This window comes from Lepidochelys kempii, chromosome 23 (assembly GCF_965140265.1).
Source record: "Lepidochelys kempii isolate rLepKem1 chromosome 23, rLepKem1.hap2, whole genome shotgun sequence".
Taxonomy (NCBI): Eukaryota; Metazoa; Chordata; order Testudines; family Cheloniidae; genus Lepidochelys; species Lepidochelys kempii.
The window spans coordinates 4115887-4143190 of NC_133278.1; the positions used below are offsets into that span (position 1 = coordinate 4115887).

The 27304-nt window shown below is 53.6% G+C and overlaps 1 protein-coding gene across 2 annotated transcripts; it reads right to left on the reverse strand.

The window, feature by feature from the left end:
* Positions 1 to 7161: 7161 nt before the first annotated feature.
* On the reverse strand, positions 7162 to 20796 carry THAP8 (THAP domain containing 8). Of its 2 annotated transcripts, none has more exons than XM_073321450.1 (4): positions 20604 to 20796; positions 18312 to 18504; positions 15829 to 16923; positions 7162 to 9284 (listed from the first exon to the last, which is right to left on the reverse strand). In XM_073321450.1, exons 1-4 carry the CDS (start codon positions 20684 to 20686, stop codon positions 9138 to 9140), a joined length of 1518 nt encoding a protein of 505 aa, XP_073177551.1. In that variant the 5' UTR covers positions 20687 to 20796; the 3' UTR covers positions 7162 to 9137. The 2 variants fall into 2 exon arrangements, with proteins under 2 accessions (XP_073177551.1, XP_073177552.1); XM_073321451.1 differs by lacking the exon at positions 20604 to 20796 and adding an exon at positions 19153 to 19266.
* Positions 20797 to 27304: the final 6508 nt, after the last annotated feature.

Below are 27304 nucleotides of genomic sequence, written 5' to 3' on the forward strand. Positions count from 1 at the left end.
GGGGCTGTGGGGCAGGATGGGGGGTGTAGAGGGGAGCAGGGGCTATGGGGGAAGCAGGGGGCTGTGGGGCAGGATGGGGGGTGTAGAGGGGAGCTGGGGCTATGGAGGAAGCAGGGGGCTGTGGGGCAGGATGAGGGGGTGTAGAGGGGAGCTGGGGCTATGGAGGAAGCAGGGGGCTGTGGGGCAGGATGGGGGGTGTAGAGGGGAGCAGGGGCTATGGAGGAAGCAGGGGGCTGTGGGGTAAGATGAGGGGGTGTAGAGGGGAGCTGGGGCTATGGGGGAAGTAGGGGGCTGTGGGGCAGGATGGGGGGGTGTAGAGGGGAGCTGGGGCTATGGGGGAAGTAGGGGGCTGTGGGGCAGGATGAGGGGGTGTAGAGGGGAGCTGGGGCTATGGGGGAAGCAGGGGGCTGTGGGGCAGGATGGGGGGTGTAGAGGGGAGCTGGGGCTATGGGGGAACCAGGGGGCTGTGGGGCAGGATGGGGGGTGTAGAGGGGAGCTGGGGCTATGGGGGAACCAGGGGGCTGTGGGGTAAGATGAGGGGGTGTAGAGGGGAGCTGGGGCTATGGGGGAAGTAGGGGGCTGTGGGGTAAGATGAGGGGGTGTAGAGGGGAGCTGGGGCTATGGAGGAAGCAGGGGGCTGTGGGGTAAGATGAGGGGGTGTAGAGGGGAGCTGGGGCTATGGGGGAAGTAGGGGGCTGTGGGGCAGGATGAGGGGGTGTAGAGGGGAGCTGGGGCTATGGGGGAAGTAGGGGGCTGTGGGGCAGGATGAGGGGGTGTAGAGGGGAGCTGGGGCTATGGGGGAAGTAGGGGGCTGTGGGGCAGGATGAGGGGTGTAGAGGGGAGCTGGGGCTATGGGGGAAGCAGGGGGCTGTGGGGCAGGATGAGGGGGTGTAGAGGGGAGCTGGGGCTATGGAGGAAGCAGGGGGCTGTGGGGTAAGATGAGGGGGTGTAGAGGGGAGCTGGGGCTATGGGGGAAGTAGGGGGCTGTGGGGCAGGATGGGGGGTGTAGAGGGGAGCTGGGGCTATGGGGGAAGTAGGGGGCTGTGGGGCAGGATGGGGGGTGTAGAGGGGAGCTGGGGCTATGGGGGAAGTAGGGGGCTGTGGGGCAGGATGAGGGGTGTAGAGGGGAGCTGGGGCTATGGGGGAAGTAGGGGGCTGTGGGGCAGGATGAGGGGGTGTAGAGGGGAGCTGGGGCTATGGGGGAAGTAGGGGGCTGTGGGGCAGGATGGGGGGTGTAGAGGGGAGCTGGGGCTATGGGGGAAGTAGGGGGCTGTGGGGCAGGATGAGGGGTGTAGAGGGGAGCTGGGGCTATGGGGGAAGCAGGGGGCTGTGGGGCAGGATGAGGGGGTGTAGAGGGGAGCTGGGGCTATGGAGGAAGCAGGGGGCTGTGGGGCAGGATGGGGGGTGTAGAGGGGAGCTGGGGCTATGGGGGAAGTAGGGGGCTGTGGGGCAGGATGAGGGGTGTAGAGGGGAGCTGGGGCTATGGGGGAAGCAGGGGGCTGTGGGGCAGGATGAGGGGTGTAGAGGGGAGCTGGGGCTATGTGGGAAGTAGGGGGCTGTGGGGTAAGATGAGGGGGTATAGAGGGGAGCTGGGGCTATGGGGGAAGCAGGGGGCTGTGGGGCAGGATGAGGGGGTGTAGAGGGGAGCTGGGGCTATGGAGGAAGCAGGGGGCTGTGGGGCAGGATGGGGGGTGTAGAGGGGAGCTGGGGCTATGGGGGAAGTAGGGGGCTGTGGGGCAGGATGAGGGGTGTAGAGGGGAGCTGGGGCTATGGGGGAAGCAGGGGGCTGTGGGGCAGGATGAGGGGTGTAGAGGGGAGCTGGGGCTATGTGGGAAGTAGGGGGCTGTGGGGTAAGATGAGGGGGTATAGAGGGGAGCTGGGGCTATGGGGGAAGTAGGGGGCTGTGGGGCAGGATGGGGGGTGTAGAGGGGAGCTGGGGCTATGGGGGAAGCAGGGGGCTGTGGGGCAGGATGAGGGGGTGTAGAGGGGAGCTGGGGCTATGGAGGAAGCAGGGGGCTGTGGGGTAAGATGAGGGGGTGTAGAGGGGAGCTGGGGCTATGGGGGAAGTAGGGGGCTGTGGGGCAGGATGGGGGGTGTAGAGGGGAGCTGGGGCTATGGGGGAAGTAGGGGGCTGTGGGGCAGGATGGGGGGTGTAGAGGGGAGCTGGGGCTATGGGGGAAGTAGGGGGCTGTGGGGCAGGATGAGGGGTGTAGAGGGGAGCTGGGGCTATGGGGGAAGTAGGGGGCTGTGGGGCAGGATGAGGGGGTGTAGAGGGGAGCTGGGGCTATGGGGGAAGTAGGGGGCTGTGGGGCAGGATGGGGGGTGTAGAGGGGAGCTGGGGCTATGGGGGAAGTAGGGGGCTGTGGGGCAGGATGAGGGGTGTAGAGGGGAGCTGGGGCTATGGGGGAAGCAGGGGGCTGTGGGGCAGGATGAGGGGGTGTAGAGGGGAGCTGGGGCTATGGAGGAAGCAGGGGGCTGTGGGGCAGGATGGGGGGTGTAGAGGGGAGCTGGGGCTATGGGGGAAGTAGGGGGCTGTGGGGCAGGATGAGGGGTGTAGAGGGGAGCTGGGGCTATGGGGGAAGCAGGGGGCTGTGGGGCAGGATGAGGGGTGTAGAGGGGAGCTGGGGCTATGTGGGAAGTAGGGGGCTGTGGGGTAAGATGAGGGGGTATAGAGGGGAGCTGGGGCTATGGGGGAAGTAGGGGGCTGTGGGGCAGAATGAGGGGGTGTAGAGGGGAGCTGGGGCTATGGGGGAAGTAGAGGGCTGTGGGGTAAGATAAGAGGGAACAGGGCGGGAAGGAACCTCTTGGTTTGGTATGGGGGTTACAGGAAGAGAACAGAAGGCTATGGGGACTATAGGGGGAGAACAAGGTGGATAGGAGAAGGAGGAGGCTATGGGGTTGTGTGGGGGTTACAGGAGGAGAACCGGGGATATGGGAGGGGTGTCATGGGGAGAGCAGGTTGCTTTGTGGGCTATAGGGAGCTAGCAGGTGTTATGGGGGTTCTGGGGGGAGAGAAGGTGCATGGGGGTTATAAAGGAGGTCTAGGAGTTTATGGGGTTTAGAGAGGAACGTAAGGGGGCAGAGTGCCTGGGGGAAGTGGAAGGGGGTAGAGACGGGCTGTATGATGGGGTACTGACAGAGCAGGAGGTGTGGGGGTTCCAGGGGAGGAACGGGATAGAGGATTAAAACACAGTGAGCGGGAGTATAGAGGAATAGGGGGGGCCGCATAGCTAAAGAGGCATAGGGAAGGGAGCGTGGGTCGTTCTGTGGGGGTGACTGAGTGAGAGAGATGCCTCCCCTCCACTAATGGGGGCCCCAAAGTGCCTAGGAGCCTTTGGGTGCACGGAAATGGGGCTGCCACAGGGGCGGGATCAGGATGGCTCTTTCAGCAGCGCACAGCCATCCTGCACTGTCTGGAACAGGGAGTGACAAAGCAACCCCGGAGCTCCCGAGACTTGAGTTCAGCGCTTCAGGCCCTGTTGTGCCCGGGCTTTTGAACAGAACCACCCCCTCATGAAGCAGTTCGGCGGGCTGAGGTGTTAGCAGACCCAGGATGGGAGACCCAGACCAGATTCCAAACACCCCATGAGTTCTGTGGGGCAGGGCCTGACACTTCCCTCCCACCCATGGGCATTGCCAATCTGCCACAGATTGTAAAAGTTTCTAACTACGAATACCTTCCGAGCATGACCCAATACAGGCCTGTTATATAACCTCCACAGCTACAACAGCCTTCTCTATGTGGGAAGGCAGCTGGTCCCGTTTATCGCAAAAGAATAACTCTGGAACCTAATGATGACCATATACAGTAAAAATGGCAACTACCCCCACACTATGTACAGCGGGCATTGTAGGGAGTTACAGGTTGTTGCTGAAGCACTGCCAATTTTTATTCCTCCTCACCCCCCCAAAAGTGACACCCCACCCCGCCATAATAAAGGCACGAGCCATCTGCAAAATCAGATTAGGAGCTCAGAGGTCAGGGTGGGGAGAGGGTAATAAATTCAATCCCAGCTCCAGAGAAAAGCTTTTCAGTGGAGAAGGCCCATTTCCGCAGTGTGCGTGATCCTTTGTGTCAAGCGTGAAAGATTTTGCCGGTAATTCAGGGGAGGGAGCTGGCATGGAGCTAGGAGAAAACTGAGCGTCCATTACTACAAATCACCTTAAAAGCAGCTATAAAACTCCATCCCCCCATCAGCCGATCTCCTTCCACACACGCTGGACAAAATGGAGGATGGTGGCTTGGAAGCTGCAATGCCCCTGGGAGATTCATGTTTAAAGCACGTATGGTGGATGCTAGTCAAGCATCCGACTGTTCTGGGGTCAGGTTAGCTTTTCCACGCAGACATTCTGCAATGAGAAGATCAATTTGCACATACGCAGCTCTTGTGGGAGCGAATACTGCAGCAGGGCAATGCTGCGCCCTGCCACCGTGTGCTGGAAAAACCTAGTAGCACCACACTAACAACTCAGAGCTAGGGCTGTATTCTAGCTAGGACCAGGTTTCACAAAGAATGGGATGTGCCCTCGAAGAACTCATTGGGGCGGGGGGGTGCAGCCAGACCTTCCACTCGTTCCCCAGAGCCTCAGCTTTTGTATAAAGGGAAAAAATAAGTCTTTGGCGGTTACGCTTACAAAGGAAATCTTCAAAATGTGAAGAGTGTGACTGATGCAGAGACTGCCTGAGTTTGCAGAGAGCCTGACGCCCTGGCAGAGAGAGGGTAACTGTTCTGAGCGTAACTGATGTTGCTGTACCTCCATAGCATGGATGCTTCCCACGTTGACGGAAGAGGAGTTTCTATTGATGTTGCTAATCCACCTCTCCAAGAGACGGTAGCTAGAATTCTTCCATTCACCTAGCCGGGCCTACACTGGGGTTAGGTTGACCTAACTACAGCACTCAGGACAGGAGATTTTTCACAGCCCTGAGTGATGTAGCTAGGTTGACCTAATTTTAAGTGTGGACCAGCACTAAGAGCAATCTGAGAGGGGAGAGCTGCTCCGAGTGTTACCAATTCAGAAGAGCTTGCCTGAGTTTGCAGAGAGCCTGTAACAATAGCTCTGATGTGGAGACTGCCTTACTGATTTCAACGGCTGCTAAGCCAATTATGTTTACAAGGCTTTATCCTGACTCGGAAAAGTGGACACACTTCAGTCAGGCTTAGCTGGCATGTGTTAGCAAAGCCAGCCCTAAACTCAGCTACTTTCCTTAGTCAAGGCAAAGCCTAAATGTCCCCATTGTTAGCTCTCATATGGTACTTATCAGTAGATCCCAAGGAGATAGGTATCCTCAACCCCGAACTGAAGCACAGAGAAGGTGGGGTGACTTACCCAAGCTCACCCAGCAAGCAGAGTTGGGAATAAAACCAATATCTCCTGAGACCCAAACCAGTGCATTATCCACTAGGCCTCCCTTAATTATTAACCATTCCCCTGCTCATTAACACAGGTCAGAAAGGAGAGGGAGGCTCAAATTAAGAAGATCTACAACAGCATTTTGCAGAGAGCGTGCGGGGTGGCAAGGAGACACATAAAGGACTAGCTGCAACCGATACGCTTGGGGGTGGGATTGTGTTTTCCTTACATGGAGTTTGTCATAAATATAAAGGGAAGGGTAATCACCTTTAAAATCCCTCCTGGCCAGAGGAAAAATCCTTTCACCTGTAAAGGGTTAAGAAGCTGAAGGTAACCTTGCTGGCACCTGACCAAAATGACCAATGAGGAGACAAGATACTTTCAAAAGCTGGGAGGAGGTAGAAAAACAAAGGGTCTGTGTCTGTCTGTGTGGGGACAGAACAGGAATGGAGTCTTAGAATTTAGTAAGTAATCTAGCTAGGTATGTGTTAGATTAGGATTTCTTTAAATGGCTGAGAAAATAGCTGTGCTGAATAGAATGAATATTCCTGTCTGTGTGTCTTTTTTGTAACTTAAGGTTTTGCCTAGAGGGATTCTCTATGTTTTGAATCTAATTACCCTGTAAGGTATTCACCATCCTGATTTTACAGAGGTGATTCTTTTTTACTTCTATTAAAAGTCTTCTTGTAAGGAAACTGAATGCTTTTTCATTGTTCTAAGATCCAAGGGTTTGGGTCTGTGGTCACCTATGCAAATTGGTGAGGATTTTTACCAAACCTTCCCCAGGAAGTGGGGTGCAAGGGTTGGGAAGATTTTTGGGGGAAAGACGTTTCCAAACAACGCTTTCCTAATAAAAAATAAACCCAGATAAATGTTTGGTGGTGGCAGTGAAAGTCCAAGGGTAAAATAGTTTCTACCTTGGGGAAGTTTTAACCTAAGCTGGTAAAAGTAAGCTTAGGAGGTTTCCATGCAGGTCCCCGCATCACACAGACCCTTTGTTTTTCTCCCTCCTCCCAGCTTTTGAAAGTATCTTGTCTCCTCATTGGTCATTTTGGTCAGGTGCCAGCGAGGTTACCTTTAGCTTCTTAACCCTTTACAGGTGAAAGGATTTTTCCTCTGGCCAGGAGGGATTTTAAAGGTGATTACCCTTCCCTTTATATTTATGATAGAGCTCAACTTTCAAACGTCCGGGACCCACCCGGCTTCATGGTGTGATTTATAATGGGCTTTAGGGAACGTTCCTTTGGCAGAGAATGGCGTTAGCCCAAATAAAAAATGAAAGAGAACAAGCAGGAGTTTGCCGCAGGAGATGTAGCCATCCAAAAGTGCCTAGAAGGGATGGACTGCCCAGTGGTTCACTGTGTCTCTATACTGCATATTGGAGCCTACAGCAGCAACACCCCCAAGCCTCAGCACAGAACCGCTAGCTCAAATCTGCCAGATAAAGGCTAGCAGGAACGCTTTGATGATGCGAGCTCCAGCCCGAGATGCAACTTCAGAGCACTGTCTATATGGCACTTTTGGAAAGCCAGAGCAAGCCTCACCAGCCCACATCAGTCAAGCCAGGCTGGCAGGCTCCAAACCGCAGCGCAAACGTGCTCTCAGGCACTCTGCTCCAGTACAGACGTCATGTGGACCCAGGACCGGTGCCCCAGCTCCACACGCTGACAGTGGTGGCGTTATTCCTGATTTACACTGGGAGAGAGTGAGGAGGAAAAAATAAATAAATCAGACCCCTGATTTTAATACACCCAATAGGCTGGAAGGAAATGCTCCAGGGAGAATTTTTCACTGTGGAAACCGCACTTCTTTGTCATCATCATTCATTTTTATTAAAGCATTTTTTAACCAGGTACAAACACAATCTCTCTGGTGGAGAGACAAATCAAGATTTAAGCACGATGAGGTCCCCGTCCCTCCCCTCAACACATTCAACAAGATCTAAAATCGTGGTGTCACCAGTCAATCTTTGATTCCGGCTGTTTCATTTGCAAACAATTGTATTAAAAATAAACTTAAATAAAAAAATAAAGTGGAAGAGAATTTATTCACACCCTCAGGAAAGAATCAAGTACACAGCTAGTCAGGGAAAGCCACTGGCAACGGGACAACATGGTGCGGGGGGGGGGAGGGGGGGGGATAGCCTTGCTTTAAAGCCTTTGGAGGATGAGCTATCCTTAGATCTAAACAAAGCTTTCTCTTCTACTGATAACTTGCAATTCAGGGACCAATCCTGCACCTACTCAAGTCAATGGGAGCTTTGCCATCATCCTCAATAGCAGCCGAATTGCTTAACTGCAGTGTCTTCCAAACAGGGAACCTGATAGACAAGAGCTGCCTGCAAAGCTAGGGCACCCAGCACAGAAGCCCCCACTGGAGTCATGGGTCAGGCTCTAAACATTCATGAATTGGGCTCAGAAAAAAGCAGGAGTCATGGGAGTCAGGAGACACCCCCATCTTTCCACCCCCACCCCCGAAAATCCCAGGTGCCCAACCCCTCTGCCAAATCCTTTATCAAGCTTTCTGATGACCCCAACTCCTGGCAGCCACAAACCTCTCCGCAGAGCTAGTGCACACGTCCACGTTCCCTGAAGTGACTGGCCCTGCCCATCTCCCCAGCTGCTAAACCTGCACCATTACAAGCCTTCTACACAGTGTTGCCAACTCTCATGATTTTGTCCTGAGTCTCATGATAAATTATTATTTTCCTTAAAGCCCCAGCTCCTGGAGATGTGATGATTGCAGCCTTCATTCTTAAAGCAAAAGTAAGCTTCTAGCCCTCCTGGCTGGGGAGAAAGCTTCAAAATGCGACCGCAGGGCACCCTAAAGGCTCAAAAAGCAGAACGCCAATAAAAAGAACCCCAAAGCCCTTATTTTCAAGATTTGAAAGCCAAGCTCCTGATATTTTGGTGATGTTTTGAACATTTGGGGTTGGCACTACTGCCTAGAACAAGCCATTTAAATACCATGGCAAACTGCGCACACCCAGGATGCATGGGACCCTGGGGGGGAGCGGAGAGCCTTGTAAAGACAGTGTTTTGGGTGACAATGCAGCTGGCCAGTGTTAACTGATACACAGTCACACATCCCTCCAGGACCTCTGCAGCCCAGATCTGGGGCAAGCACTGGTATCCTCAAGATTTCCAGCCCGGCTTTGCTGGTTCAATCTGCTCGGTCCATTTCCCATCCGCACAGACACTTGTGCATAGGCAGAGAAATTTGTGCTAGGATTCCAAAGCATCAATGGGGGAGGGCTTATACACAGGATGACCCAGGGGAGGCAGAAGCCTCAGGGCCAGCAGCAAAGCAGAGATCTGACAGGAGGAGTTTTCAGCAGCTTAGGACGGGGTGAGTTGGCTTGGCTTATACACACCCCACTCATTTTTGTTGTCACTCAACCAGGTAGCCAGCTTATACGCAGGCAGAGCGAGTACACAAGTAAATACGGCTTTTAATCGGTGGTTATTAAGCCAGTGACAGCAGGACCCGGCAGCTCAAGATGCTCGGGGAGGTGGATGCATGGACAAGCCAGTAACTTGATCCCCCCCCACGAGAAGACCCTATAGAAACAATCATTCCAACCTGAAACAAACCCACCTCTCTACTCCCCACAAAAATAAGGTGCCATGGCATTAAGGCCATTGAATACGCAGCTGCCGCATCACCGCCAGCAGCACGGGAATCGCCGCTCCTGTTGCTGGGGAGAGAAGGACCTGGGCGATCCCTGAACGTGCAGCTCAGTGAAGCAGGGAGCGGAGGGCTCTAGAGGACGGGTCTCTGGGTTACTGCTCTTCCACGTGGATGATTGTCTCATTCCCTTCCTCTGGGAGCTGGGGAACAGCGTACACTAGAGCCCGGTCTTCCTCTTGGCAGATGATGGCAACCGTGCTGCCGCTTTCTGGCATCACCGCGCTGGACTGCAGGCAAGCCTGGGGGAAGAGCAAGACGGGAGGTTAAAGATTTTGCTTGGGGAGGTTTTCAGGCAGCGCTGCTTAAAGGATGGGAGGGGCCAGGGCTCAGAGGTGTACATCTAAGACTGCAATAAAAGATCCGCAGCACAGCCACGGCTTGCAGGGCTCAACATTGCAGTGTAGATGCTTGGGCTGGAGCCCAGACTCAAACCCACCAAGCGGCAGGTCTCAGAATCTGGGTTCCAGCCCGAGCATCTACACTGCCATTTTTAGACCCGCAGCTCAAGTCAATGGACCTGGGCTCCAAGCCTCGGTGCCGTGGGTTTTTGCATTGCAGTGTAGACGCACCCTCTGGTGCTTGGCTGGCTGGTTCTTGCTCCTCAGCGTCAAGAAGGAATTTCCCCCCGGAAGGTCACACTGGCGGGGACCTCAGGGGGTTTTCACCAGCATGGGGGGCAGGTCACTTGCTGGGATGATCTGGGTCTCTCTCATTGAATCATTTCCCTGTCACTGCTGGGGCCTTGGGCACAGGTGCCCCTCAGTCCCTCCTATTCGCTGCCTGTGGCACATGATAATCCAATCTCCTGCAAGCTGTAATACTTGGTCTAATTTCAGTGGCTGCGTTTAGCACGCAGGTGCTGATGGTAGCCTGTGAGATACAGTGGATCAGTCTAGATGGTCTGGTGGTCCCTTCTGGCCTTACGCTCTCTGACTCTAGCTCCAGATCGCTCCTTAGATCTAACCCCAGGGAACAGCAAATGAGTCGTTCCCGTCTGACAGCTGTTTGGTGGCCCATGGACAAAAGGAGTTTGGTTGCTATCGAACAAGGGTGCAGGAGCCAGAGGTGCACAAGCCAGAGGTGCACTTAGGCCCCCATCAGCAGCCTCAGCAGAGAACCCAAGGGCTGATTGGACCCTGGGGGCTGAACTCTCCCCTCTGAGCCCTAGAAAGGGTCCTGCAGATCACAGAGAAAGGGGGCGACAGAGGAGTTCAGTCTCAGTGGCCTGTGCATTCCTTGGCTTCTCTGCCTAGGCTGCTGGGAAGAGGCCTGGTTTGTGATGGGAACCGCAGGCAGAGGTTGGAAACCTCCACTTGAACCGATGACCTAGAAGTGAAAGACGCTGCCTCTCTCCTAGTCAAGCCCACAAGCCATTCGACCCCACCTCAACTATTTCGGGGCTCATCAACATGGGAAAGTTACTCTGGAACAAGGCAGGGTATGGATTTCAAGTCCTATAGATATTCTGGAATAAGAGTATCCATATGGGAAGCTATTCTGGTCAGTTTCCCTGGGTAGACAAACCCCCAGGTCCACAGATCAGTAGTTTTTTTTGTTTTTTTTTTAAGGCTAGAAGGGACTACCACAATTATCTTAGTCTGGCCTGGGTAAAGCAGATCCTGTTTCATGCAACATAATTTTGCTTCAACTGCCTCTCCCATACCCCCTATTCCAAAATGCTACAGGAAAGCGTGGGGGTAAACATACGTCAGGTCTCAGAGCAGCAGCTGTGTTAGTCTATATTCGCAAAAAGAAAAAGGAGTCCTTGTGGCACCTTAGAGACTAACCAATTTATTTGAGCATAAGCTTTTGTGAGCTACAGCCCACTTCATCGGAATAAACATACTGTCATGCTGAAAGGGCTAAAGGCTGCCAGCAAGCAAACCTTGGATCCAAACACAATCACAGGCCCCACTGTAGCCAAGGGGTGTGGCCAAGCACTCTTTTAGGCTAAACAGAAGGAGCAATCAAGCCACTTGATGGCAGCTGCAGACAAGAAAGGCTGGCAGCCCAAGGGAACAGGCTGCATGGCACATCAGAGCTATGCCATGTAAACTGAGGAGGGGCCCTGGCTGCAAACTCAAAAGCTAGGCAAGAGAGCCAGGGGAAAGAGCTGTGAGTGTGACCCTGATAGGAAGCAGAGAGATGGGATTTCTTGGGGACAGCCCGCTCTGGAGGGACAGACTTGAAGATGTATGAGCAAGAAAGATGCCTGTTTTGTTTGTACTGTATTCAGGGAATCAGCACTTGGTAGAGATAGTTGTATATAGACAAGATGACATCGTGAGTCTACCTGACTCGTAAAATCAATTTCTCATCTTAACAGAGACAACTCTGCCAAGCCCCCAACTTCCCAGCCCCACAATACAGTGTAGGCCAGTGGTTCTCAAACTTTTGTACTGGTGACCCCTTTCACACAGCAAGCCTCTGAGTGCAACCCTCCCTTATAAATTAAAAACACTTTTAAATACATTTAACACCATTATAAATGCTGGGGGCAAAGCACGGTTTGGAGTGGAGGCTGACACCTCGCAACCCCTCACGTAATAACCTCGTGACCCCCTGAGGGGTCACAACTCCCAGTTTGAGAACCCCTGGTGTAGGCAATAAATTAAATCAAAGCCTCTGGTTTCAAGACCAGCATGAGTGAGCAGCAGAAAAAGATCCAACTTCAAGCTACGATCTGAGGAAGACTGGGGGATACAGTCCATCCACATGCATTTATCCAGTTCAATTAAAATGATCAAAAACAATAAACTGGCTGAGTAAATTCCAATTGAGGATGAGGGGAAAGTTCAAAGTTAACAATTAAAACCCTCCTAAAACAAGAGCAGTGTGAGAATCTTTTTGCATCCGAGCCCAGCGACAGGGAGAGAATGGTGACTGAACAGACAGCCGAACAGATGTGCTAACAAAGAACCCAACACCACAGCCAATTTGGCACTTAAGGGCAGACACAAGCCATTCCCACAAAAGATGATTAGGCATGGAAGGTTATTGCACTAGTCAATGGAAAGATCGTCTAGTAGGGGCTCTGAGCAACCCTATCTCCATGGCACAAGGTATTAACAGCCTCTCAAGGGGCGGGGGAAGATACAGAGCTGTGAACATTATCAGATTTATTATCCATCTAGGGTACTTCTATAGTGCCCATCACCATAGTATCTGAGCATCTCACAATCTTTAGTGTATTTCCCCCCACAAGACCCCTGTGAGGCTAAGTGACTTGCAACAGGTCATACAGGGGGTTTGTAGCTGCACAGAGAATTGCACTTGGGTCTCCCATACTGGCATCCTAACCCATGGGGCCACCGTGCCTTCTTGCTAGTACTATTTGCAAGAACTGGCTCCTATGACGGTGAGGAAGCTACGCATTGGTTGGTTTTATGACACTGCTGTATCACTGAATGCCTCGGTGTATGTGGGTTCCACCATCTGCTCTCAGGGCTGTAGCATGTCTCTTCCAGACCAGGGACAACGGAGACTTATTAACCTGAATGGCTCTCATTCAATTGGGAGTGCGCCTCAGGACCAGGCGCTGGCTGAAGCTAAGAGGACTGGTTTTCTCCAGCACCTCTGCGGGGGCCTTGGGTTTGGAACACTGGAATTTCCCAGAAGGGGAGAAACAAAGAAACTGGATGTTATTGCTATGCCATATGAACTCAGAGACCATAGAGAGGAAAAAAAGGGACACACTTTCATAGCAGAAGACAGCTTTTCTGACTGCAGTACCACTCAAGGTCAGAGAAGCTCGCTGGAGAAGAAAGAGAGCAAGAGTAGGGTTCAGAAGAGAAGCGGTGAGTTGCAGGAGGAGGGTCCTGGACACCTGTTTTTTTATTGTGTGTCATTGCCCTGCCCCAAAAGTCAATAAAAGGTGCCACTTACTTTTCGACTCTGATCTAAGTCCAAAGAAGTTTCAGAGAGGTGAGGAAACTGATGCAGGGAATGCGTGGAGGTGTGCGTGTTTTGTCTGGATCTGTATATCTCTTGGGCCATCTCAAGCAGAGAGTGATTGTTTTATTTGCAAAGCCTCTGTATTGTGCATGTCAACGGTCACATGTCCCTGAGGAGTTCAACGGCAGAGAGGCCACCAGGTTGGAAACCTTATGTTTCCAAACCCTTATAGTTGCCTTTAGTTTGAATCTTTACCTCGAGCTTTAATGTGGTTTTACTATAGACGTGTCTAAGGAGAGTGCTGAACTGAGAAGCCACTGAACAGGGGTGCACTGCTTCCACACAGACAGCGGATTGGCGCACCCTGCAGGCATCCAGAAAATAGGGGACTGGGCACTCACATGTAACAAAGTGGGGTGTGTAAACTGCTAGCCTGCATTGGGAAAGAGGGGGCTCCTGGAGCCCAGAGCAGTGCACCTGTGTTGCCAGCAGCTGGTGGCTGGGGAGAGTTTCCCCTGGTGTGGCACAGACAGGGTGTCCTCCCACTGTAACCAGGTGGTAGTATTCACCCTGGTCATCCTGGGTAATGCTGAAAAGTGCCCCACTCCCCCTACCAAGGTACCTCCATCATCACCCCAGCAGGGAAGAGGGGGTGTTTGGTCCCAATGGCCCGATGGATTCTGGGCCAAGGCGATGTGGGAGTTAGTGGTTTGGCTTGGCACACAGACCCCTGCTCGCTGCAAAAGACCTCTCCCCCCCACTTCTCCTCACACAGGGACAGCCAGACAGGCTGGCAGATGGGAACAACTTTCCAATGGTTGTTGTAGCCTTGATTCCCATAGCAGTGACATCACCATTAGGAACAGACACCCACAAGACACTGGGCCACCCAGTCACCAGGACAGCATACCAGGCCACATCCTTCCCTGGAGCTGTTCCACAGAGCAGAGTGAAGCCAGCTGGATGAATCTGGCCCCACATATGGTATAGAGTAGGGAACAATAGGCTATACGGTCTGTCCCCCACCCACCGAAGCAGGAAAAAATCCCACCCCTTGTATCCCCACATGAGGCACTCAGAGCATCCTGCTCAGGCTGTTTGTGGGTATCAAACATGGGACCCCTAGCTCTAACTTCATGAGTTGCTACTGCTTGAGCTAAAGGCCCGTATCTGCATTCTTTATGGGACATAGCCACTAGGTAGAACAGAACAGTGTTCCAGTGGCTAGAGCACTGCTTAGGAGACCCAGGTTCAATTCCCGGCTCTGCCACAGGCTTCCTGTGTGACCCTCGGGCAAGTCACTTAGCCTCTCAGAGCCTCAGTTCCCCATCTATACAATGGGGACAAGAGCCCTGCCCCACAGGATTTTAAAGATTGTGAAGTGCAGAGATACCACCATGATAGTACCTACGGCTATGTCTACACTGCAGCCACGGGTTTGTCTTGGAGACGTACTCCAGCTAGCCCGCAGTGCCACATCCTGGCTTCTAGAGTGCAACTAGCACAGGTACATCCACACAGATTGCAATCATCCCCATGTATGCATACATGTGTGACCCAGGGACCTCATGGTGCCAACTGACAGAGGGCTACAGGGATCTCCGGAGTCTGGTATTTACATTCTAGTTCACCAAAGGTCCATGTCAGGGTCTACTGAAAGTGTGTCATACACTGGTCCTCTTGATCATTGTAAGATGGATGTACAGGGGATATTTAAGGAGTTATGTTTCTGTAGAATAATTAGCTAAGATACATTTCTCTCTCTGGTCTGGCTTGTCAAATGCTAACAGAGGGATGTGCCATCAAAGAGAAAGCAGCACAGGAAAAAACAAGCTACAGGGGGTTTATCCTGTTTGCAAACAATGGTTTGGGGGACTATTTCTAGGGGGTGCCTATGAACCCCCATTAGTCCTTCAATCTGTAAGAACAAGCTGTCAGTGGGATTGATTTTATGAGAAGAGGTCTCAACCCTACTGGCTGAAAATGCTGGGGAAAGGACTTGGGGTAGGCTATCTTGTAGGACAGTAGTTCTCAACCAGGGGTCCAGGGCCCCCTGGGGGGCCACAAGCAGTTTTCAGGGGGTCCACCAAGCATGGCTGGCATTAGACTCACTAGGGCCCAGGGCAGAGAGCCAAAGTCCTGCCACCCAGGATTGCACCTCGGGTCCCTGAGTCCTACACCCAGGGCTGAAGCCAAAGCCTGATCAACTTAGCTTCGTGTGGGTCCCGGCAATTGCCCTCCTTGCTACGCCCCTAACACTGGCCCTGGCTTTTATAGGCAGAAAAACCATTGTTGTGGGACAGCTGGACTGTGGAGTTTTTATAGCATGCTGGGGGGGCCTCATAAAGAAAAAGGTTGAGAGCCCCTGCTGTAGGAGGTATGAAAACGCCTTGTGTGAATTAAATATAATCTCTAGAAAGCGTGTTATGATTTTGTTTCATATGTAACCGTTTCCAATATTCCGACCCACTATCACTGGAATCTCTGTCCTTGGATGCTGAACCGATTCTTGTTTTTACTATATAGATACCTATGCAGTGGGATGTGTGTGTACACTAAAGTGGTGTCCAGAGTTGCATTTTACAAGCTGGAGTGGACTTCTCCTTTGGGAACAGCAAATCTACAAGTTCTGTCAGTGTTCAGAGGAACAGGGCTAGGCCCACAGCAAGATGACATGTGCCTATTGCTTACCTGTGTAGAGAAAGAGGGGCCTGCAGAGGCCTGGAAGGCAGCACTTGTGCTCCCGAGGCTGGTAGTTTCAGGAAGCCAACCCACAGCAGGGATAGACAAGACTCCCTCATGCTAAGCGCAACTGGTGGCGAGGGACCCGGCAAGTATCAGAACATACCCTTAGACAGGCAGACAGAGCTTAGACACGCGCCAACCTACCATCTCCAGCAGCTTGAGCTTCTCCTCCGACACCAGGCTCTCCTTCCTCAGCTGCTCCACTACGCCCTCCATGGCTTCCAGTTTGGTGCAGTGACGCCGGTGTCGCTGCTGCAGCACCTTTACCTTCTTCTGCAGGCCCATCACCAGGTCGACCAGCTGCTGGGTGGTTAGCTCGTTCTTGTGGTAGCGGTGCTCCTCGAGCTGCTCCTCCAGGGTTTCGGCACATAGCTCCACCTCGATGGTGGAGGAGTCGTCGTCGTCATCCAGGGAGCCGGCGGCATAGTTCGACACGATGGGCACCGTGGAGACAATGGGCACCGTCAAGGCTGAGGACAACACAGTCTCGGGAGGCGACGCACTGGACGTCAGCGTCCCCATGGCACCAGAGGTCACCACTGGCGCAGTGGGGATGGTCTCGAAATATGCCACCATCTGGGTGGTCGACACCTGCAGGGAGCTCAAGACAGCTGCGGTGGAAGGGTCGGTTTCCAGAAGGGGCTGGATGGACACGTTCTCAATGAAGAGGGTGCCCTGGTCTGCGATCTCCTGTGGGTCCACCGTGGCCACCAAGGTATGCGGCTGATCAGCAGCGAAGGTGCCCTCAGGCTGGTCCACCACAGCAGCATCCTCACAAGAGACCATGATCTCTGTGGCAAACTGCTCGGGCACGTCCGCCACGAAAGAGTCCGGTGAGGCCTCAACGGAGAAATCCACACACTGGTCCATGGCGGGAGGAAACGGCTGGCCCGGGAGATGGATGGGGATGGACTCTATGCCCTCTGTGGGCGAGGCCATGGCCAGGGCTACAGCGTTGAGCGGCTCCACGATCTGAACGAGAGGCATCAGGTTCACCGCCCCGACCAGAGGGGAGGAGAGGGCATGGAGGTCCAGATCCGAGACAGAGGGCTGGGTTTCCACGTAGATCGGGGCTGAGGACAGACCTGGGTCGATAGCTATGGCGAGAGCTTCCAGTGTATCCTGAGTGGGGTGGGCAGCCATGGCTTGTGGCCCCTGCACGGTCCTGTCCATGCTGGTCTCAACAATTAGCTTCTTGGTCTGTGTTTCGCATGGAGGCCTGGCAAGATTCTCCCTTTTCTGCAAGCCACCAAAGAAACAACATGTGTTTGCCTCTGAATGACAATGCAGAGGTGAGGGGGCCCAATTACCTGCCCTGCTTGAGGCAGGAGGAAGAGGCGGCTAGCAGTTCCCTTCGCATTCCCCTATGCTGCGGGAGAGCCTTATCTGGCTTCCAATGTCAATTACAGCAGCCTCAGAGCTGCTCTAAGGTATGCTCTTTTTCCTATGGGCCCTGGGGAGCAGAGGATGGACACAGCACAGTGCACTCTGGCCACCCCCTGGCCACCCCTTGGCCACCCCCACACACACACACTGCTGTGTGCTCTGGCTGTGCCCTGATCTATCCCCAAGCCAGGTGTTACAAGCAGGACCCTTACACCTACTCTGTGCCAGCTGGGGAGGCCTCTGACACAAGAGGGAGGCTCAAGCAGCCGTTTCTGCTCACTTTCGGGCCCCTTTGCACTCTTGAACAGTGCAAAGCGGCTTTAGGTTTTCCAACAGGCCTGATTCTCAACTGCATTACTAGCTGCCATTCCCTGGGGCGCTTTGCAGGGACTGCCCAGATTTAAAGTGCAGTCAAAGGCCTGCCACTGGGATCCCTGAGTCATCAATCCAGCCCCCTCTCCAACACCTTGCACAAGCATGCACAGTCAGACAGAGCCACATGCTCCTCACCTCCCACTCCTATGTTCTGATTAGGCAATTATTTCCTCCATTGCTATTAGCCTTTGTTAAATCACATGACAGAGCTGTTTACTCTCAAGCTGTTTGCTCTGGGAGTGACAGACTGTCAATAGCCTGTTGAACCAGGGGCAGGTATAGGCAGGCCACCTGACAGTGACTAGGCTGGTTTCTGATCATCTTGCCAGATTCATACAAGTAACAAAAACACAGTGACTCAAGCTCCCCTCAAGGGGCTCAAAGCTTCACAGTCCCCTCAGGAAGCGGTCAATATCATTCTTCCTATTTTACAGATGGGACAACTAGGCTACAGAGAGGGGAAGAGACTTGTCCAAGGTAACACAGAGTCAGTAACAGAGTTGGGAACAGCATCCAGGAGCCCTGAGTCCCCAAGTCCCCCATGTTCTAACCACTGGACCCCACTCCCAGGGTTGAGAGTAGAACCCAGGAGCTGCATTCCAGTCCCTCCTGCTCTAGCCACTAAACGCCATTCCCAGGGTCGGGAATATAACTCAGAAGCCCTTACTTTGAGTCCCTTCATACTTCTGTACCTCAGTCTCCCCAACTATAAGTATGGGAATAATTTCTTCCCAGAGTAAAGAATAGAGCTCAGTCCGCTACACTAGCTACTCAGCCATGCTCCCTCCCAAGTCAGCTATTTTGTAAAACTCTCTTCCAAGTTCACACTGGAAAGTCCTCATATCAGTTGATGACCAGAGACTTACCAGGGGGTTTTCAGACAGTTGAAAGATGGTGGGGACAGCATCAGGCTTTAGATAGCGAACCCCCCACCTGTATTCGAAACACGACGGAGCAAAGTGCTCGCTGCATAAATGCTGGTATCTGGTGGGTACCCACTTCTCTTGGTTCATCTGAGAGAGCCATTGTTGGAGTCGTTCTGGGTTATGCAAGGGAAACCTGCATGGACATCAGAAAAGGTCTTCAGTGATAACCAAACCTCACGCTGTCACAGCCACATTCAGCCTCTGATCTCCAAGCAACCCACAAACATTCACTGATTTAGCTTCACAGCCCCCTTTGAGGCAGGTCCATGTTATGATTCCCATTTTACAGATGGGGAAATGGAGTGACAGAAAGGTGAAGAGCTTGCCCAAATTCAAGCAGTGAGTCACCAGGCTAGCTAGGAAGAGGACCTAAAAGTCCTGACTCCCTGAGCACTGCTCTTGGCCCATATGCTATCAAATATCCAAACAGATAACAGTGATTAGAGAGGTGGCAGCAGACACCAGGATCCGGCTGGCAAGGCCTGAATATCAACCCCAGGGTAATGCTAAATTCCAAATATTTGACACCCTGCTCTTCTCCCCCTACACCCCAGGGCAGCAGGTGCATGGGCTCAGCCAGACACCAATAAAAACAGATGCAGTGAAAGAGTCTCCTGCTCTCCAGCCCATTTCCCTGCCCCATTCCAATACCTTACAGTGCCTAGGGCCTATTAGCCATGGCTACACCCTGGTGTTGTAAGCACCTCTGTAACCATACGGCACCTGTCACTCACTGCTATTAAATAAAGGGCCCGCCTACACTGAAAGTAATATACAGTACCTGGCAACACCCACCACGTGGCACATACCGATATGACAGCACCATCCTGCTACTGGGGGAGGGGAATTCCATGCACTTCACCCCTGTATGGCCCACTCCCCATGCCAACTGTGCTCCCCCTCACCCCACTGCCTCCTGCCCCCCAGACCACCCCCCCATCTCACTGTCTCCTGCCCCTCCCCACCACCTCCTGCCCCTTCCACGGTCCTCCCCCTCACCCCACTGCCTCTTACCCCCCCCGACTGACCCCCACTACATCCCACCCCCTCACCTCACTGCCTCCTGCTGCTTCCTATCCCCCCCAACTCCTGCCTGTTCCACGGTCCTCCCCCTCACCCCACTGCCTCCTACCCCCCAGACGGCCCCTGTCCAGCCCCCTCCACAGTCCTCCTCCCCACCCCACTGTCTCCTGCTGCTTCCTGCCCCCCCACACTTGCTGCCCCTTCCACGGTCCTCCCCCTCACCTTGCTGCCTCCTCCCCACTCGACTGCCTCCTGCTCCCCACTGTGTCTCAACCCCTCACACCACTGCCTCCTGCCCCCCAGTATCCCGCCCCCTCACCTCACTGCCTCCTGCCCCGCACCACCACATCCTGCCCCCTTCCACGGTCCTCCCGCTCACGCCACTGCCGCTTGCCCCCCCAGACTGCCCCCACTGCATCCCACCCCCTCACCCTTACCCCACCGCCTCCTGCTCCCCACGGTCCTCCCCATCACCTCACTGCCTCCTGCCCCCCCCACTGCCCCCCACTGCCTCCTGCCCCCCCACCCTCACCCCACTGCCTCCTGCCCCCCCACCACCTCCTGCCCCTTCCACGGTCCTCCCCTCACCTCACTGCCTCTTGCCCCCCCCAGACTGCCCCCCACTGCATCCCACCCCCTCACCCCACTGCCTCCTGCTCCCCACGGTCCTCCCCATCACCTCACTGCCTCCTGCCCCCTCAGACTGCCCCCCACCGCCTCCTGTCCCCCCACCCTCACCCCACCGCCTCCTGCCCCTTCCACGGTCCTCCCCATCACCTCACTACCTCCTGCCCCTCCCCACCGCCTCCTGCCCCCGCCCCCCACCACCTCCCGCCCCTTCCACGGTCCTCCCCTCACCTCACTACCTCCTGCCCCTCCCCACCACCTCCTGCCCCCGCCCCCCACCACCTCCTGCCCCCGCCCCCCACCACCTCCTGCCCCTTCCACGGTCCTCCCCTCACCTCACTGCCTCTTGCCCCCCCCAGACTGCCCCCCACTGCATCCCGCCCCCTCACCTCACTGCCCCCTCATAGCCCTCCCGCTCCACAGTCTCCCACCTGCTCCGCCCCCCTCCAGGCCGGCGCCCGCCTCCCGTCCCGCGTTGCTCGGGGGGGGGGGAGGAGGAATGGGGGCGACAACGCCGCGCGCGTGACACCCCGGACCGGCGCGTGACGCGTCCTGACGTCACGCCGCGCCCGCGGGACTGACCTATAGAAGCTGAGGCGCTCGCGGCCCGGCCGGCGCTGCCCGGCCGAGTTGGAGCAGTTCGGCGCCCGGCAGTACTTGGGCATCGCCGCTCGGCCGCCCCAGCGCCGGGCTGGCCCCCAACTCCCACGTCACACGCGCCACGCCGCGCACGCGAGGCGACGTCGTGCGTCGCCACGCATAACCCCCACCCGCCGGCGCGCGTGCTGCGCTGCGCAGCAAGGTGGAGGGGGCGGAGGAAGGAGGAGCGGCCTAGGATGGGGGCGGGGTTGCTATCAGAGGGGCGGAGCTAGGGGGTGTCACTCCAGGAGGGAGGAGGGGCCTGGGATGGGGGGTTGCTATTAGAGGGGCGGAGCTAGGGGGTGTCACTCCAGGAGGGAGGAGGGGCCTGGGATGGGGGGTTTCTATGAGAGGGGCGGAGCTAGGGGGTGTCACTCCAGGAGGGAGGAGGGGCCTGGGATGGGGGGTTGCTATGAGAGGGGCGGAGCTAGGGGGTGTCACTCCAGGAGGGAGGAGGGGCCTGGGATGGGGGGTTGCTATCAGAGGGGCGGAGCTAGGGGGTGTCACTCCAGGAGGGAGGAAGGGCCTGGGATGGGGGGTTTCTATGAGAGGGGCGGAGCTAGGGGATGTCACTCCAGGAGGGAGGAGGGGCCTGGGATGGGGGGTTGCTATGAGAGGGGCGGAGCTAGGGGATGTCACTCCAGGAGGGAGGAGGGGCCTGGGATGGGGGTTGCTATGAGAGGGGCGGAGCTAGGGGGTGTCACTCCAGGAGAGAGGTGGGGCCTGGGATGGGGGGTTTCTATGAGAGGGGCTGAGCTAGGGGATGTCACTCCAGGAGGGAGGAGGGGCCTGGGATGGGGGTTGATATGAGAGGGGCGGAGCTAGGGGGTGTCACTCCAGGAGAGAGGTGGGGCCTGGGATGGGGGGTTTCTATGAGAGGGGCTGAGCTAGGGGATGTCACTCCAGGAGGAAGGAGGGGCCTGGGATGGGGGTTGATATGAGAGGGGCGGAGCTAGGGGGTGTCACTCCAGGCGGGAGGAGGGGCCTGGGATGGGGGGTTTCTATGAGAGGGGCGGAGCTAGGGGATGTCACTCCAGGAGGAAGGAGGGGCCTGGGATGGGGGGTTGCTATGAGAGGGGCGGAGCTAGGGGGTGTCACTCCAGGAGGGAGGAGTGGCCTGGGATGGGGGTTCACCCTGGAGGTGGGGGCTAAATTAGGGGTCTTGGGCTGGAGGGGTCTCCTTGGGAGTGTTGAGGTGTGGGTGTCACCACAGAAGGGAGGAGGGGTCTGAGATAGTGGGGCATTGCTCTAAAAGGAATGAAGGGCAGCGAAGAGGGCGGGATTAGAATTAGAGGTGACCAAATAATTGATTTTTCGATTCTGTGGCTTTCAGAAGAGCGCTGTGTGCATTTCTTTGCACAGCACAGCTAGAGGACCCCATAAAAAGGCCACTGTCAGGAATTCCCGGTTGATTTGCTCACAAAGGGTTGCACCCTGAGGTCTTTACTGGATCCAACTCTAGATGAAGTTTCTGGGAGTTTTGCATGAGTGTAAATCAAAGCCTGATCTGCACATAAGAATTTTGCTCGCGTAGCTCTAATGCTGAGGACAGAGTGTGTGTGTTTGGGGTGGGGGGGAATCACACCCTTGGTTGACATTGCTCTGTGGCAAAAGCCTTAGACTAGATGCAGTTACACTGGCAAAAAAGTCCATTTTCTAAACGTATAGCAGTTTGAGAACAGGTATAAACTACATCTCTCCTAGGGGTTTTGCCACCATAGTTATGCTTCCTAGGGGGGACAACGTCTCTATTTTAGAAAGGGTTTTCAAAAATCACCTCTTGACTATGCTTGCACTCAGAGCATGTTAGCGGTCTACTGTCCTGGCAAAGTGCTCCTAGTCTGGATGCAGGTATACCGGCAAAGCTGTGCTTTGTGCCTGTATAGTAACCCACTGCCCCATGGGTAAAACAAGCACAGTTTTGCTGGTGTAACTGTGGCTATGCTACAGACTCTGCTGCCCCGGCTCTGTTGGTCCAGGCCGTGAAGAGATGTGATTCCCTGACTGGCGGAAGACTGTACTATAGACCTGGCCTTTGTTTCCCAAGTGATTCTCCTACCTCACTCCAGCTGCAAGTGACTTTCAATAAGATTTGTGTTCTCTCTAATTTTTTACATCTATGTGCGGAATAAATTTTGTTATGTGCAACAATATGGAGGTGATGGGTGGGGCCGAGGGGTTCGGAGTGTGGGAGGGGGCTCAGGGCTGGGGCAGATGGTTGGGGTATGTGCAGGGGTGAGGGCTCTGGTTGGGGGTACAGAGGTGAGGGCTGCTGGTGATGAGGGGTTCAGGGTGCAGGAGAGGGCTCAGGGTTAGGGCAGAGGGTTGGGGTGTGGAGGGATGAGGGCTCTGGCTAGGGGTGAAGGCTCTGGGGTGTGGCCAGGGATGAGGGGCTTGGCATGGAGGCTGCTCCGCGGCTGCAGTGGGAAGAGAAGGCTCCTCTCCCCGGCAGCTCTGGCAGGGCTGGGGAAGGGCTCCTCTCCACACCTGCCTGCATGGCCCTTGAGACCCTGCTGTGCAGCCGCATGGCTGTGCGGCTTACAGGGACCCTAGGGACTCTACACTACAGAGTTAGGTCGATGCATGGCAGCTTACATCAGCCTAAGTATGGAAGTGTCTACAGTTAAATTTTGCTACCACCGACTTAATAACTGCACCTCCATGAGTGGCACAGAGTCAAAAACAACATAATTTAAGAGGTGCTATCAACCTGAAATCTAGTAAATCCAAACAAAAAAAAAAGTCAGGGAGGAGGCTAAAAATAGTCCCAGGCCCTGTCCCTCATCTTTCTCTCTCAGTCCATCTGCCAAAATTGGTGGTTTTAAGATCACATTTTCCTATTTTTACAGTGTTTTATCTCTCTTGTGTTTGAAGCCATGGACCAGAACCCCAGCTGGTGTAAATCTGCATAGCTCCAGTGGATCTACACTGATTTACACCAGTGAAAGGTCTGTCTCTGTGTTAAAGACACACATGAATAATAGGAAAAAAACTGACTAGCCCGTGTACAGGTTCTTGACCACCCTTCTGCTTTTCTTTGCCATAGGGAAATGAGATTGCTAGAAGGTCTGGCCCACACGGAACTGTTTTTGTTCTTTGCTACCCTCTTGCAGAATTACACAGGAATAAAAACTTGACATCACACCAACTGTGAGCAGCACAAGGAACAAACCACACTTTCATCGTCTTTTTACTCTCTCATTGGATGCACTGTTAGCAGGATGAGCTCTCACTAAAATACGTTTAAGGATTGTACATGCTGGAAGTTCTGAAGAAACAGAACAGACAAGGATATGGCAGAATAAAAGAGAAGGAAAATTATAGTACAGTAGGACCCAGAGTCCCCAGTTGAGATCGGAGCTTCATTTATTTCTAAGAGAGGAAATTACAAAAGTGATCAAACAAAACTCTTCTTTAAGAAAAGAAAGCTTCAAATCTTGAGAATCTTATCAACATGATGCCGATTTTAAATGTGCACTTAATTTCTCTGGTGCAACCAGTGATTTTTATAGCAGTGATGTTTGTTTCTGTGGTGCAGTGTGTAATCTCTTGGAAATTTACATGTAACCGACTAGTTTCCTCTCTTTATTTTTTAAAAAGGAGCACTCAATTTTAGAATATTTCAAAATATAGGTTTCAGAGTAGCAGCCGTGTTAGTCTGTATTCGCAAAAAGAAAAGGAGTCATTGTGGCACCTTAGAGACTAACAAATTTATTTGAGCATAAGCTTTCGTGAGCTACAACTCACTTCATTGGATGCATACTTATACTCAAATACATCTCCCCACTGAATTTTCCACTGAATGCATCCGATGAAGTGAGCTGTAGCTCACGAAAGCTTATGCTCAAATAAATTTGTTAGTCTCTAAGGTGCCACAAGGACTCCTTTTCTTTTTTCAAAATATAGTGATTAGCATCTTCACATAAGAAGCTCCCTATTCACAGATAAGACCTTGATTTTAAATAATCCCAATGGTCACAATGGAAGATAGCTACTTTTAATACAAGTCATTTATAACTTGGAGACAGCCTGTTATTCTAATATTTCTCCTTGATTCTTTCACAAATGAACATTCAGAAAAACTCTGCCACCAATATCCATTTAGAAAACAATGACCTATTAGGGTAGGAACTGTTGGTCTGAGGTACAGAATAGGTGCTCCAGTAAAATAAAATCACCATCCCATTATAATGTGCTCTATCACTGGGAAGGTTATAAAAACAAGTGATCCCAAATTCTCCATTTTCCAAAATCATGATTGTCTGATTCATTTGGATTGATGAGGCCTAGTTTATATTGCCTAGTTCCATGCTCATAATTTGCCACAGCTTGCATTGTTGTTGCAAATGATTATATTATTCTTAAAAGAAACTTGCATTATTGCGGCAGTAAGTTCCATAAAAATTGATGTGTTTTGCCGCAGTTCTGTTTAACGTCTATGCCGAACTGTCATGGTTTTATATAGAATTTAACACTCCTCACAACTAGCATTTAATTCAGCACGTGCTATATACAGTAATGCACCATGTGTGAAGGCACAGTGACATCTCGAAAGATGGGCTGTGGCCATTAATTGTATCATGTCCTCAAGAGCCTGGAACAGGTCCTTATACAGCATTTCTGCATTGGTCTCTGGCCAAGATTTCCAGGCAGTGCAGACCACTGCAGTCCAGTTACCTCTGATTCTATAGGAAAAGCCACAGTGCACTGTTGCCAACCAGGTTGGCTGAAAGCACAAAATTCTCACCTCGACTCTTATCCTGAGCCTGCAATGTGACTCCAACTCCCTTCATAGATTCCACCTGTTCACCCCAGAGTCCTCCTGACGGTGGGAGCTCTGGTTTCCCAGTTAGAGATCTATGGAAAACAATGCCAGCCTCTCCATGTCTTCCCCATCCCTGTGAGGCCCAAGTTTAGTCAGAGTCCCTCCAGCATAGGGTTGCCAACTTTCTAATTGCACAAAACCGAACACCCTAGCCCTGCCCCTTCCCTGAGGCCCTGCTGCCCACTCACTACATTCCCCCTCCCTTGGTGGCTTGCTCTCTCCCACCCTCACTCACTTTCACTGGACTGGGGTGCAGGTGGGGGTGAGGGCTCTATCTAGGGGTGCAGGCTCTGGGGTGGGGCCAGGAATGAGGGGTTCAGGGTGCAGGAGGGGGCTCTGGGCTGGGGCAAGGAGATGGGGTGTGGGAAGGGATGAGGGCTCTGGCTGGGGGTGCAGGCTCTGGGGTGGAGCCAGGGATGAGGGGTTTGGGGTGCAGGAGGGGGCTCCAGACTGGGGGGTGGGGCAGAGGGGTTATGGATGTGGGAGGGGGCTCTGGGCTGGGACAGGGGGTTGAGGTGCAGGCTTACCTCCAGTGGCTCCTGCGCAGCGAGGGGGCTATGGTAGGCTTCCTGCCTGTCCTGTCTCCACGCTGCGCCCTGGAAGCGGCCAGCAGGTCAGGCACCTAGGCAGAAGTGTGGCAGGTGGCTCTGCACGCAGCACTACTCTTGCCCACAGGCATTGCCCCCGCAGGTCCCATTGGCCATGATTCCTGGCCAATGGGAGTGCAGAGCTAGTGCTTGGGGTGGGGGCAGCACGCAGAGCCCTGTGGCCCTCCCGCCTAGGAGCTGGACCTGCTGGCCGCTTCCGGGGCACAGTGCAGAGCCAGGACAGGTAAGGACTAGCCTGCCTTAGCTCTGTTGCACTGCCGACCGGACTTTTAACAGCCTGGTCGGCAGGGCTGACCAGAGCCGCCAGGGTCCCTTTTCAACCGGGTGTTCTGGTCAAAACCAGACACTTGGTCACCCTACTCCAGCAGGGTCTTCTGTTTCTGGTAGCTAGCTAGATTAAAGGTATGTCTACATGTACTGCAATCACAGCTCCATGCAGTGTAGATATCCCCTTGGCTTAGACAGCGTTCATCTTCTTAAACATGGCCTCTTTTTTGCCCCTGCACTTGGGCAGCACCAATCCCTCCAGTAGGCTTCTGGGCAGAGAGTGAGTCGAAGTCAATGCTGGCATCAAACGTGTTGTTCCATCATTCAATGCTCACGGCACTTGATTGCTCTGTCACAACTTCCCGGATGTGGTTTGTCCGTCAAGCGTCTCCTACAACAGCGAATGCTCCAAGCTCAGCTAGAGGTTGTGTTCAGGTGAGAGGTTGAACTATAACGTAGCAACCGCAAACCCAAAATGGAATTCATATACTGACACACCTGTATCCCCCAAATCTGTCACGGCCTGGTCACTTAATCCACCACGCACTAGGCTGATAATTCAGTGCAGGTGGGTCAGAGCCCAACTCCCCTGAAAGGGCCAGCCCACCCTGTCACAGCCCCTTTGAAGAATCTCAGGTTTGGCCTCCTTCCCCCCACTAAAAAACAGAGTTATCCGAAATCACTAGTCACTTTTGAAAACCTTGGCTCCTGACTCTCAAGTCATGTGCTCTGATCATTAGACAACACTCCCTCTGCCATGCCTCTGCTTTATCACCTATAATCATAACAACATCTAGGTCTTATCACCCATAGCTCTCAAAGCGCTTTACAGAGGTCAGTATCATTATTTTCATTTTACAGATGGGGAAACTGAGGCACATTGGAGGGAGGCCCAGATCCTCAGAGTTATTTTGGTGCCTAAGTCCCACTGATGGCAATAAGAG